Genomic DNA, 13,230 nt, shown 5'->3' on the forward strand with positions numbered 1-13,230 from the left:
AAGAAAAATGGTCTGTAACAATAAGGATCTTTTGTATAATAATTTGAAATCCAATAACCTTCCAAACTCATTGTATTTCTCTTATGATTTAACTTTATTTCTGTCCTTGTAATTAATATCTACATAGACACATAATTATTACTGTAAAATGCCCCCAAAGTCCATAGAAAAACAATCTTTTGTATTCTGATGACATTTTGTGTCTTATTTGTACAGTACACATTTTTCTATACTTACGTGTTATTTACTGAGGAGGTGATTTCATGCAAAACACTATTTTCCTAGTGAGTAAGTGATTCTAGTATCTTAAACAATTTATTGTTAATCCTAAACATACCATTATATCATTTGTGTCTACAAATACTATTTTATATCATAGAAAGCAAGAGGATAATGGCATGCTGAGCCAGTGGCGAGTGTAAGAAAAAGCCACTTGATATTGTGTTCACAGGATTGTATTGCCCTCATGCAGTCTTGAAATAGGAGGGTACACCTGATGGCACTCTTGAAAAGGGAAGTCACTGCTAAAAATATCAGATTTTACCTGTGCTTCCTGCTGTATCGTTCTTGATTTCTGCAAAGTGGCTTTTCTTAAACTTTATTCTGAATATGTCCAATACATTATATGTCCAGGTGGAGACCATTGGTGATGCATATTGTGTTGCTGGGGGATTGCATAGAGAGAGTGATACCCATGCTGTCCAGATTGCCCTGATGGCCCTGAAGATGATGGAGCTCTCTGATGAAGTCATGTCTCCCCATGGAGAGCCTATTAAGGTATGATATAGGGATGAGATATCATTAGAGAAAGAATTTATTAGTGGAGTATTGAGACACTAGATTACTGGTTGCAATTTAGCTGGAGAGAGCAAAATCTTCTCTAACTAGTTTAAGCAGAAAGAAATTTCCTATAGCTTATCTAATGACTTAAGGAATACTGATATTACTGGAGAAGCCATTGGTAACCTGGGCTTTCAAAGAAATGTCTCCAGAAGTCACCTTGCAGAACCCTTACCTTTTCCCATGGTCTAGAAGCTGGCTGCCTCATTGCCAAGATAAGAAAAGAAACTATGCTCAGAAAACTGCTGCTTTAATCAGCAAGATAGAAATTCTACATTAGAGACCATCCTAAGATGTGTGCCTGAACAATGGAACCTCTCCTAAGCATTCTATAGAAACCCCAGAAGTTCATTCATACATGCTCACAACAGAAAAGCTAGTCTTCGAAATTCCATGCAAGTGCCTCGTTTCATCACATCTAAATGAATCTAGAAGGTCCCAGACAGTTAAGTTTCATTGCTTCTGGTAGAGGACTTTATATTAATACAAATGTTGGCTATGAATCCACCAATATTTTCCAAGGTCTATAACATGGCAGAGTTTCCATATTAGCTAGATCCCCAAAAGATGCCATAATGATCACAAATAATCAAATGAACCTACGAGAATATGAGAATGACACAGACTCTACCCTTAATTACTATAGAAGAATCCCTAACTGATGCCCCTCAGAAATGTAATCTTAAAAGGAGTGTAGAATTCCATATGGAGACCTATGACATTTAGGAAGTAGAAAATGTGCGTGTAGTAATTTCAGGTTTAGCACTGTCTTTCTTTAACCTTAACAGAAGCCATTTTTCTAAGCTGTCATGTCTATTTTCTAAATCAACTATGTAATATAATTCTCCAAATTTAGTGATGTGAAACCACAAATCTTTTGTTAATGCATTATTCTGAGTATCAGGAATTTGTATAAATTATAGGAGTGCCATTATGTCTTTGAAACAGAATATCTTCGATCTTAGCTGGGAAAAACCAAGTGCTTGAAGCAACTTGTAATAGCTGGGATCGTATTGCTCTGAGCCAACATGGCCACCTCTCTTAGTTGCCTAGTTCCTTCGTGAGGAAGAGCAGAAAGCTGGTATTCTGCTGGTACTTTTACCTCAGGGTCTACAAGATGAAACATGTCATTCTCAGAGTAGTCTCCCTCTTACCTGGGGACTCACATCCCAGTAAATAAGATAGGGTAAAGCAACACAGCATTTCATGACTTAACCTTGGACAGTACAGATCATTGATCAGAGCTATCCCAAATCTGGACAAAGAAAAAAATGGCTTGGACTCCATATCTAAAGGAAGAGTGTGAACTCATTTGCCAAGTGTATTTCAAAAGTATCACAACATCTCACTTTCCCAGACTTCATTTCTATAATTGCATTTTTAGACTAGGAGAACTTATATTTTTTTCTTTCTATTTTTTGTGTGAGAGAATTCAGAGCCAGAAAGTAAATATATCCAGACCATTAACAATAAGATCATTTAATTATTCACAAATTAATTTTATGCTTAAGAAGTATGTATTGAGAAGGAACAAATAATAACATGAGTGCAGTTATTTTTGAAAAGGTATTTTTAAAATGTTGGGAGAAGTATTTATTACTAGCTTTAAAGATGATATCAGAGTAATAACAGGTTAGCGTTAGTGATGTGTAAGTTGATAAGTTAAATATAGAAATGTATGTGTCCTGGGAAAGAGCTGAGGGAGTTAGAAGCTACTGGTGAAACATTTCAGGGACAGAGTTGAAGATTTGCTGAGCATCAGGAAAGTGTGGATATACATTGGACATTAAGACTCCTATAACCCTATCTTTTATAAAAAAGATAAAGACATGGAAAATACACACTGTCAGTTACTAGTAGAGTTTGTCTTTGAATGTACATCTCCTAATACAAAATATATTATGGAACTTTTGCAGAATTCATGACATGACCTTTTGAAACATGAGCCTCGATGTCTCTAGCAGAAACATCCGAATTCATGAAATCAGCAGTAAAATTAGTCTGAACTGGCATCCTATATTTCTAAATTACATCTAAGCTACACAGACCATGACCTCTGTTTAAAGTGCACATACCTAATCAAACTTATGCAGATTTGGAAAATAGTGAACAGGATGCCTGATTGTCGTTTCTAATATAAAATTTTGCTGTGTGTGGCAATACTTCCTCTCAAATAATCAAGAAATCAGGTATGTTAGACAATCTAATTTTAAAAAATCATCTCAGTGCCTCTCCAAATCATTCCTTGTTCTCAAACTTTTGCCCCAACACCTACTAGGCATACTGCAGGTTTTTTTGTTTTTAATTTTTTTGGGGGGTCTGGTCATGGGGCCTGAACTCTGGGCCTGGGCACTGTCCCTCAGCTCTTCAGCTCAAGGCTGGCACTCTACCACTTGAGCCACAGTGCCACTTCCGGCTTTTTTTTCTTTTTGCTTATTTAGTGCTGAAGAATCGAACCCAGGGACTCATGCATGCAAGGCAAGCGATCTACCACTGAGCCACCTTCCCAGCCCTGCAGTTTTATTTACATGGGTATAGATTATAGTCATTGGAATCAACAATTCCATTTTTCTTTTTTCTGTTTTGTGTGTGTGTGTGTGTGTGTGTGTGTGTGTGTGTGTTTCTGGGGCTTAAACTCAAGGCCTGGATGCTGCCTCTGAACTTGTGTGCTATAAGACTAGCACTTTACCACTTGAGCCACAGCTCCACTTTGGCTTTATTTTTCCTGATTATTTAGAGATAAGAGTCTCATAGATTTTCCTACCCAGGCTGTCTTCAAACCTCAGTCCTCAGATCTCAGCCTCCTGAGTAACTAGGATTACAGGCATGAGCCACTTGTGCCCAGTTTACAAAACTATTTTAAGTCAAAACATCTTTTAAAGTTTGGTACTGGAGAGCTTTAAACCTATCATATTAGCTGACTGGGAAGCAGAGACCAGAAGGATCACAGTTTAAGACCCAGTGCTAAGAAAATGTTTATAACACCCTTTCTCTCTTTCCCAATGGCACACACCTAATCATTCCAAGCTACACGGGATTCTGAGATTGGGAGGATGATAATTGCAGACCAGCCTGAGCAAAAATGTTTGTAAGGCCCCAGGTAAACAGGAAAGAAGACAAGATGCAGTGGATCACATCTATCATCCCAGTTCCTGGCTAAGTAAGAAAGTATAAATAGGAAGATAACAGCCAACCTCAGAAAAAATGTGAGACTATCTCAAGATACTCAGAACAGAAAGGGCTAAAAGTACAGCTCAAGCAGCAGTAATACACATGTTTAAGAAGAAAGTAGCTCTGAGTTCCAATCTCAGTACTGCCAAAATCAAGTCTTTTAAAAACTGTTTTTTTGTCTTTTTCTTTTTCCTTTTCTGTTATTTTTTTCTTTTTGTTGCTAGTACCGGATCTTTGAAATCAGAACCTCATGCTCTCAAACAGCTTCCTCCCATCCCCCTGCTCATGGCTGGCACTTCACTACTTGAGCCACTACTCCCATTCTAGCTTTTTGGTAGTTAATTGGAGACAAGAGTAGATTTATCTGCCTAGGCTGGTTCCGACCTGCAAACCTCACATCTCAATCTTCTATGTAACTACGATTGTAGTAGTATTACACGTGAGAGACACCTGCAACCTGGTTATGTTTTTGTAATTGAGTGTGGTGAGAGTTGCTGCTAGAAGCATTTAGATCGGATTTTCAGAAGCTGGAAGTGATTTTCTAGAGACAATGTGTTCTTTTCTGTTTTCAGATGCGAATTGGACTGCATTCTGGATCCGTTTTTGCAGGAGTTGTTGGAGTTAAAATGCCTCGTTACTGTCTTTTTGGAAATAATGTCACCCTGGCTAACAAGTTTGAGTCCTGCAGTGTACCAAGGAAAATCAATGTCAGTCCAACAACTTACAGGTAAAAACTGCATTAATACCTGAAACCCATTGCTTTTATTTATATATAGTTGTTGTTTCTCCCTATTGGTTTGTTGATTCTCCCTAACTCTCTTCTTCTTAGGTAATCTTATAAGAAAATGAAAAGAAAACAACCAGTCTTAGCCTAGTGCTGGTAGCTTAGGCCTGTAATCCTAGTTACTCAGGAGGCTGAGATCTAAGGATAGTGGTTTGAAGCCAGCCCAGGCAAGAAAGTTTGGGCAAAAAAGTCCATGAGATTCTTACCTCCAATAAACAATTCAGAAAAAGCAGAAGTAGCACTGTGGCTTAAGTGGTAGAATGCTAGCTTTGAGGAAAAAAAGCACAGGGACAGCTCCCAGGCCCAGAATTCAAGCCCCAGGACTGGCAAAAAATTAAAAATGAAAAACAGAAAACAAAGATTTAAAAAACAGTTTTTAAACTACTACTTAGCCTTATGAAAAAGTTGTTACCCAATTATTATTTTTTGTTTATTGTGCTAGTACTGGAACTTGAACTCAGAGACTGGTGCTTTTCCTTAGCTTTTTCATAGTTCAACTTCCAGCATTTTAGTTCTGAATTGAATATAAAACTTTCATGGACTTTCCTACCTCAGCTAGCTTCAAATAGTAATCCTCAGATCTTAGTGTCCTAGTAGATAGGATTATAGGCATGAGCCACCAGCACCTATCTCCAATAGTAATTTTTAACAGGCTTCACATCCTTTGTCATTCTTCATTAAAAAGCAATTATAGGCCAGTACTGGTGACTCAGAACTGTAATCCTAACTAATCAGGAGGCTGAGAATTGAGGATCACAGTTTGAAGCCAGCCCAGGCAGGAAAGTCCATGATACTCTGATCTCTAATTAACTAACACAAAGCTTGAAGTAGAGCTATGGTTTTAGTGGTAGGGAACAAGTCTTTAGCCCAAAACCTCAGGGATAGCACTCAATCCCTGAATTTAACCCCTAGGACCACCACCACCAAAAAAAAAACAAAAAAGCCCTTATAAATGATCTTAGTTTATCAGTAAACATTTGAGATGTGATATCTGATGCACTGCGGTGTAATTCTAGCAGTAACAAGCCAGAGATAGTATATTGTTAATACAATTTATGGAACATATTACCAATAAAACTGTCATTATTCAAATTACAAGACATATGTCTAGTGTCTACAGGTTACTAGTACTCTAACTATCAGTGTACTGGAATATTACTGTGAACTCTTCAGGTCAAATAATTATATACATAGATTCCCAGTACTCAGACAAGGTTTGTACTTATTTATAATTTAATTCTAAAGGATATACATCAGGACTAACCACATGAAACATGAACTCTGGAGAGTCCCAAATGCCCCTAACTGAGCTCCTTTTCAAAGCCTTCTCTCCTTGTCCAGTGTCAGGCTGGTTCAGAATGCCAGCATTCTGATTACTTGAAAAAGAGAAAAAGAGCTCTGTATCATAGCTAATCGGAAGGCTAATCCTGACCCCATTCTGGGGTCATGGCATTACTTCAAACCCAAAGGGCTTATGAAAAATAACGATATGCCTATAACTTGGAAAATCCTCAGGACTTTAAAAGCTCACTTGCTACTAAGGATAAAGGCTAATTCAATTCCCTACTATATGATATCCAGGGAGATTTTTCTAGGAAAAAACTTTTAGGTCACCAAACATGTTTAAAATTTGCTGATTTATGGATTGGAAGCAAATGTTGGCAGAGTTGAAAACTACTGTATTATCTACAAGAAGATCTGTTTTTTCCTCTCCTATACACCATAATCCTAAAAGCTGCCATTGTAGGCTCTAACAAGAAAATGAGCTATTTCATATAGGAAGAAAATTATTCTGTAATAAAAATTTTGTCACATGCTAGGTACCTGTGGCTCATGCTTCTAATCTTAGCTATTTAGCAGTCTGAGATCTGAAGATGGTGGTTCAAAATGCCAGCCCAGAAAGCTTATCTCCAGTTAACCACCAAAATGCCAGAAGTGTAGCTGTAGCTCAAGTGGTAGAACACTGTCCTTCAGCAAAATAGCTCAGGTATAATGCCTAGCCCCAAAGTTCAAGTGCCAGGGTGGAGAAAAAGAGCTCTGTATCATAGCTAATTGACACCAAGAAAATTATCTTTCATCTTCTTCAGGATAACTTTTTTTGTTGTGTTTTTTTGGTTAAACTTGGGGCCTAGTGCTTATTGGATGGGTATGCTGGCACTTATGCCATATATGCCAGCCCTTTTTGCTTTAGTTATTTTTCAGATAGTTTCCTGTGATTTTTGCTTGAAGCCAGCCTAGAAATGTAATCCTCCTACTCTTAGCTTCCTCAGTAGCTGGAATTATAGATGGGAACCACTAAGTCTAGCCTGAGAACCCCTGGAACTCCAGCAATGTTTCATGTCTAACCCAGTCTAGGTTGATCACATGTCTTTATATTGCACAAAAGCACAGCAGTTTGGTTAGAACTGCCAGCTGACATGTTGTGAGTGCCATGAGAGTAGTAACTTCAGAGGCTCTAGCTTCTTTTATATTACACTGGTTAGCTGCCCTGTCTTTGCTGGAATATAGTCTTGCTATTTCCTGTTACCTGCTTAATAATTTTGCTGCCTAAAACAAACTTCTCTCTCTATAGTCAATTTCTCTTAGAGGCAATTATTTCTTTCTGTAGAACTCAAGCATATTAATTCTCTTGAAAACATAGAAACTTCTTTAATTTCATATCAACAATCATCTCAGATTTCTGCTGATTTACATAGCTGATCTCAAAGCACCTGTCTACACTCATTGTTTCTGTTCCCCCCTTTACTTCTCCTTCACTCACTGCTATCAATGCTTATCCCTTAGGCTTCACTGGGTGGAGTCATTCTTACAGCAGGGAAGCATCATATATATACCCTGCTAACATCCTGGTCCATTCTCTCCTTATCGTCTCCATTTCCATCGCAGTCACAATTGTATAGGCTTGAAAGGCAGTCGTCCTTTAGATACTTTTTTCTTTAGCTTTCCTGATTTCCATATTGCTAACATTGCTGGCAATGAATCCAAGGCATCATGAATCTGGGCAAGGCTCTAACATGGGGTGTTTTGATGCCATGTCTTCCTGATTTTTTAAAACTTTTCTCATGACTGAACTGTCTCACTGTCTTGTTTGTGCTCCTTCCCCCCCACTTATTTTAGTGCTTTCCTGTGCTCTGACCCATTTTCTTTTTTAACTTTCATGAGTTACTGTTCATGAGGACAGGGACAGTCTCAGATAACGGGAAGGCTGAGCCAAGAGATCACTCAGGGCCCAGCCTGAGCAATGCAGCAAAAGTCCACGTGAAAGTTAATCATTTAAAAAGGAATCCTCTCACCCTTTTTAAGCCTTTAGCCCATTCCATAATTCTTCACCAAGCTACAGACTCATAAACCCTGTTCTAGGTCTCCTCATGGCTAATGAGTAAATGGCATATTAAAATTGACTTGGTTAAAGTCAGGCAAGTTAGCTCACACCTGTAATCCTAGCTACTCAGAATACTCGGATTTGAGGATTGGGGTTCCAAGCCAGCCTTGACAAAAAAGTTCCCATGAGAATTTTATCTCCAATTAACCACTCAAAAACCAGAAGTGGAGCTGTGGCTCAAGTGGTAGAGCTCTAACCTTGAGCTCAGGGACAGCACTCAGGCCCTAAGTTCAAGCCCCACAACCAACACACAAAAAAATTAACTTGGTTAAATGATTTTCCACATACTATGCCCTAAGCTAATCCATTCTCCTTTAGTCAAGCCTTGAGGATCAACTTGAAATGATGCCACACCTCACTTAGAAGAATGGAAACATAAGCTAAAACTAATAACTATAAAATGTCACCAATAGTCCCACTTCAGACATACCAGATCTTGTCTTCTTTTATAATTTGCAGGAACAGCAGAGACCATATGCTCTTTGCAGACAGGCAGGATCCCCGATACAGCCCTGAAGAAACTGTACAGGGCATGTTCAGCATTTTCTCCCAACTTCATCAATAATATATGACATACCTGAGAGGAGAAAAGCCACAGAGAAGGCAGAAACTCAGCTCTTATTCACATCCCTTCAGATAGAAATTCAAAGCCAGAGAAAAATAGGTCCTCAGATGGGTGTTGGTGGCTCATGCCTGTAATCCTAGCAATGAAGGAGGCTGAGATCTGAAGATTGCAGTTCTGGGCAGAACAGTCAATGAGACTCTTATCTCCAGTTAACCACCAGAAAACCAAAAAGAAGTACAACTACGGCTCTAAGTGGTGGAGCACTAGCCTTGAGTGAAAGAGCTCAGGGACAGCAATGCAGGCCCTGAGTTTAAGCCCCACAATTGACCAGAAAAAAACAAAAAAAAAGTGTCCTCATTCAAGATACCCATGTCTCTTTATGATATTCTTTGAATGTACCCAATATTGGCTTTGGGATTATGTGTGTGTATGGGTATATGGGTGCCATTCCTGGAGCTTGAACTCAGGGCCAGATCACTGTCCCTGAGCTGCTGAGCTTTCTTGCCCAAGGCTAGCTAGTACTCTATCACTTGAGCCACAACTCCACTTTCCTGCCCAGAATGGCTTCAAACTGAGATCCTTATTTCTCACCCTCCTGAGTTAACTAGGATTATAGGTGTGAGCCATTAGTACTTGGCTAGTGGTTTTATGATTTCTTTTTAAAGCATAATATATATTATATAATATATATAATGTATGTACATTATATTGAACATTACATTACATGAACATACTGTCTCTCTCTCTCTCTCTCTCTCTCTCTCTCTCTCTATATATATATATATATATATATATTTACATAGCCCTAACTCAGTGACTTTTCTGGAAAAACAGCTGATTTGTAATATTTATCAGTTGTTCTAATGTTTTTTTGCTGGTCCTGGGGCTTGAACTCAGGGCCTGGGCTTTATCACTGAGCCCTCTCTGTGCTCAAGGCTAGAGCTCTGCCACTTGAACCACAGTGCTTTTTCTGTTTATATGATACTGAGGAATCAAACAGGGCTTCATGCATGCTAGGCACACACTATAACACTAAGCCACATTCCAAGCCCAGTTGCTATGATTTTAACATGCCTACTTCAGCACATTTCATACCACATTCACACCAAAGGTCTGTCTTCTAAAAGTCTTAAATATTTAATAATTGATTCACAAGCTAGTGGGAGTCAAATATAGCATATGACTCAGACACATACTGAACTTGTTGCATAATATGTGTTTGTGTTCCAGATAAGCCAGTCTATTTTATACCAATGGTTGGAGTATATTCAAATAATAGGCTTTATATAATATAGTCACTCAACAATGTCGATTTTTATGATGAAAGCATAATATCTATTAGTTTTATTAGTTTTATGACTCCATATTTACTTATGTACTAGTAAAAAAATTTAATTGACAGATTCTTCACATGCTGTGTTCCTTGAAAGACTTAGTCTTGAGATGTGGATTTCTATCCAATTGACTTCTTCAGTACATAGAATAATATCACAGTACAGAATCCAATTTAGCCTCCTTGGTCTCTTTCATTCAGACATAGCCCATGGACTGGTAAACAGAGGGCCACAATCTGGTTGAACAAAAATGATAAAGGATATTTTTATAGAAGTTTGTTTAGGGCCTGAAACTATTCACAAAATTTCATCCATGGCCTGAGGAGTACATTATGTAGAATGCTTATTAACTTTGCCTTTAATAAAATGTAGGGAAACAGAGTGAGGAGCCATAAATGTAAACATTGAGGTTAGAATTTACAATGAGTTAACATAATTGAATAGCCATAGTAACAAATAAGAGACAAGTTGGTTAGAGAGAACCTTTCATGAAGATAAATGTTCCACATACATATCAAATAGTACACAGAAAGCCAGTATGTCTGAATGAAGCTTATTTGCATCCCAGTAATTTGGAATATATAAAAATCTTATTAAAATACTCAAAACTTATTTTCACATATGTTTAATATTTTTATAACTCCTTGTCCTTGATTTGTACTCTGTTATATTTGTACAATTAATGAATTGATAAATGGACACTACATACCATTTTCAATCCAAGAAATTGTATCAATACTATTATAATTATACGTGAGGTTTACTTTGCTATTGTTAAACTTTTAGCTATTTTTATTATATTTTACTCATTTATTTGTGTGTATGTGTGTGTTTGTGTGTTTGCCACCGTTTGCCTTTGGACTAAGAATCTGGGCATTGTCATTTAGTTTTGGCCTTCAAGGCCCTCAACTACTTGAGCCATAGGAATACTTCCGGCTTTTGGGGGGTTAATTGGAGATAAGAGTGTCAGGAAGTTTCCTGCCAAAGGTGATTTCAAATTAAGATCTCAGCCTCCTGAGTAGCTAGGATTACATGCGTGAGTCACAAGTGCTTTACAAAACTGTATCTCTACAATAATACTTTATAATTACTCTCTTCTAATGTAAGTCAGACACATTAGTTAGTAGAATTCTTATTATGAATTTGATTTTTCTTTATATTTCTTTTGTGGAAATGTCTGATAATATCATTTAGAATCTGTGTGTGTGTGTGTGTGTGTGTGTGTGTGTGTGTGTGTGTGTGTGTGTGTGCTGATCCTGGTGTTCAAACTCAGGTTCTGGGTGCTTCCTTGAGGTTTTTTGGCTCAAAGCTAGCACTCTATCACTTAAACCACAGCTTAACTGGAGATAAGAGTATCATGGGTTTTCCTGCTAGGGAAAGTTTGAACCTTGATCTTCAGATCTCAGCCTCCAGAGTAGCTAAGATTACAAGTGTGAGTCACTGGCTCCTGGTTTCATTAGAATATTTTAGTAACCATATTATCTTCTTTTCCCAAGTTTCACTAATTTATGACATCATCACGTATTAATATCTTTAATCTTTTCAGACTGCTCAAAGACTGCCCTGGCTTTGTGTTTACCCCTCGGTCAAGGGAAGAGCTTCCACCAAATTTCCCCAGTGAAATTCCTGGAATCTGCCATTTTCTGGATGCTTATCAACAAGAAGGAACAGAATCAAAACCATCCTTCCAAAAGAACAACATTGAATATGGCAATGCCAACTTTTTAGGCAAAGCTTCAGGGATAGATTAGTGAGGCAGATGTTTGTTTCCTTGTATTTGGGGTTTGACTCCTATGGGGATGTATGGGACCTCTGAAAGCACTTTAAGATTCAGAAGGTTAAAAGAGCAGTATTAAAGTTTCAGGAGTTAAGTCACAATCTATTCTTCAGTGTAACATGACAATAACATAATCACTCAGTACTTTAAAGAAAACAAACCTCAAAGTGTGACTTTGGGGGAATGTTTCTGTTCTATACAATCACTAACTTCCAGCACCTAAAATTCAGCACTTTGTACATATACCAATTATTGTACTCACATGTATAACGCAATGGAGTCCCCTGCTGGCGTCTGCCTTGGGAAAAGCTCCTGGATTTAACGTGTGTTTGTGATAGTGTCACCTTAATAAAAGTTTTTGATTAGTGACTCTACTCCTGGAAGCATTAAGATATTTCAATCTTTCAACTGTGCATCTGATTGTCATGCTTAATTTAGCTGTTAGCAGATATAAGCAAATAGGTTGAGATATTTTTCTTCAGTTGCACCTTTCTATTTCTTGTTTTTTTATAGAAAATAAACAACTATGTGTTATATTACAATATGTTACAAATTTTTCTGTGACTATCAAATAATATTTTTAGAGTTTTCCCATTATACAATGTATCATTCCATAAGAATTTTCTTTGGTTAGACATTTATTATTTTTATTTTATACATGGCAAAGGCTGTATTAATTTATATTAGCAATTTAATTTCTAGTAATTCATTTGAGTATTGTAACAGAAAAATATCCAAAATAATAGAAGGTTATAGCCTCTATTAATATGCAAGAATGGAGCAACATGGGATTAATGTGTGCATCCAAGGGATAAATTATAAAGTAATACAGCATTCACATTCATGCATACACACACACATACACACACACACACACACATACACACACACTGAGAATAACTTGGGTCTAATTCAGCAGACATCACCCATTGCCTTGATGAGCCATACAACTTCCATGGGAAAAAATTCTTAAGTTCAGGAGTGGAAAATAGACTTTTAAAAATGATTTTTGTAGCTCATTTTCCTTAAATATTTGTGCTAAGCATTTATGGTGTGTGTATATATATTAGAATCAAGTTTTTATATTATTAAGTGTATATCTGTGAATTATTTTATCTACTTGAAATATCTTAAGATATTTTCTTAGGAGACCACTAGTATTGATTAAAAAAAAAAAAACAAGGCTGAGATTGCATCACAGAAATAACTAACCATTTTTCTGGAGCTTGAATGTTACCACCCTACACTGGGAATGGAACCCAGGGTTTCACAAATGCTAAACAAGTATTTTACCATAGTGTTATGGTAACAGAGTATGAAATTTTATATTTACTGTCAGTCTGTTTTCTGATGAAATCAGAGTTTGATTTCAAAAAA

The 13,230-nt window shown here is 37.3% G+C and overlaps 1 protein-coding gene across 1 annotated transcript in view; it reads left to right on the top strand.

The window, feature by feature from the left end:
* Gucy1a3 (guanylate cyclase 1, soluble, alpha 3) overlaps positions 1-12,895 on the top strand; it is a 72,113-nt gene extending 59,218 nt beyond the window's left edge. Inside the window, exons 8-10 of the mRNA XM_013029825.1 lie at positions 634-777; positions 4,584-4,738; positions 11,623-12,895. Of these exons, the coding sequence (XP_012885279.1) occupies positions 634-777; positions 4,584-4,738; positions 11,623-11,827 (504 nt within the window). The 3' untranslated portion in view covers positions 11,828-12,895. The remainder of the gene's footprint in view (positions 1-633; positions 778-4,583; positions 4,739-11,622) is intronic.
* Positions 12,896-13,230: the final 335 nt, after the last annotated feature.

Source organism: Dipodomys ordii, unplaced genomic scaffold (assembly GCF_000151885.1).
Source record: "Dipodomys ordii isolate 6190 unplaced genomic scaffold, Dord_2.0 Scaffold123, whole genome shotgun sequence".
Lineage (NCBI taxonomy): Eukaryota > Metazoa > Chordata > Mammalia > Rodentia > Heteromyidae > Dipodomys > Dipodomys ordii.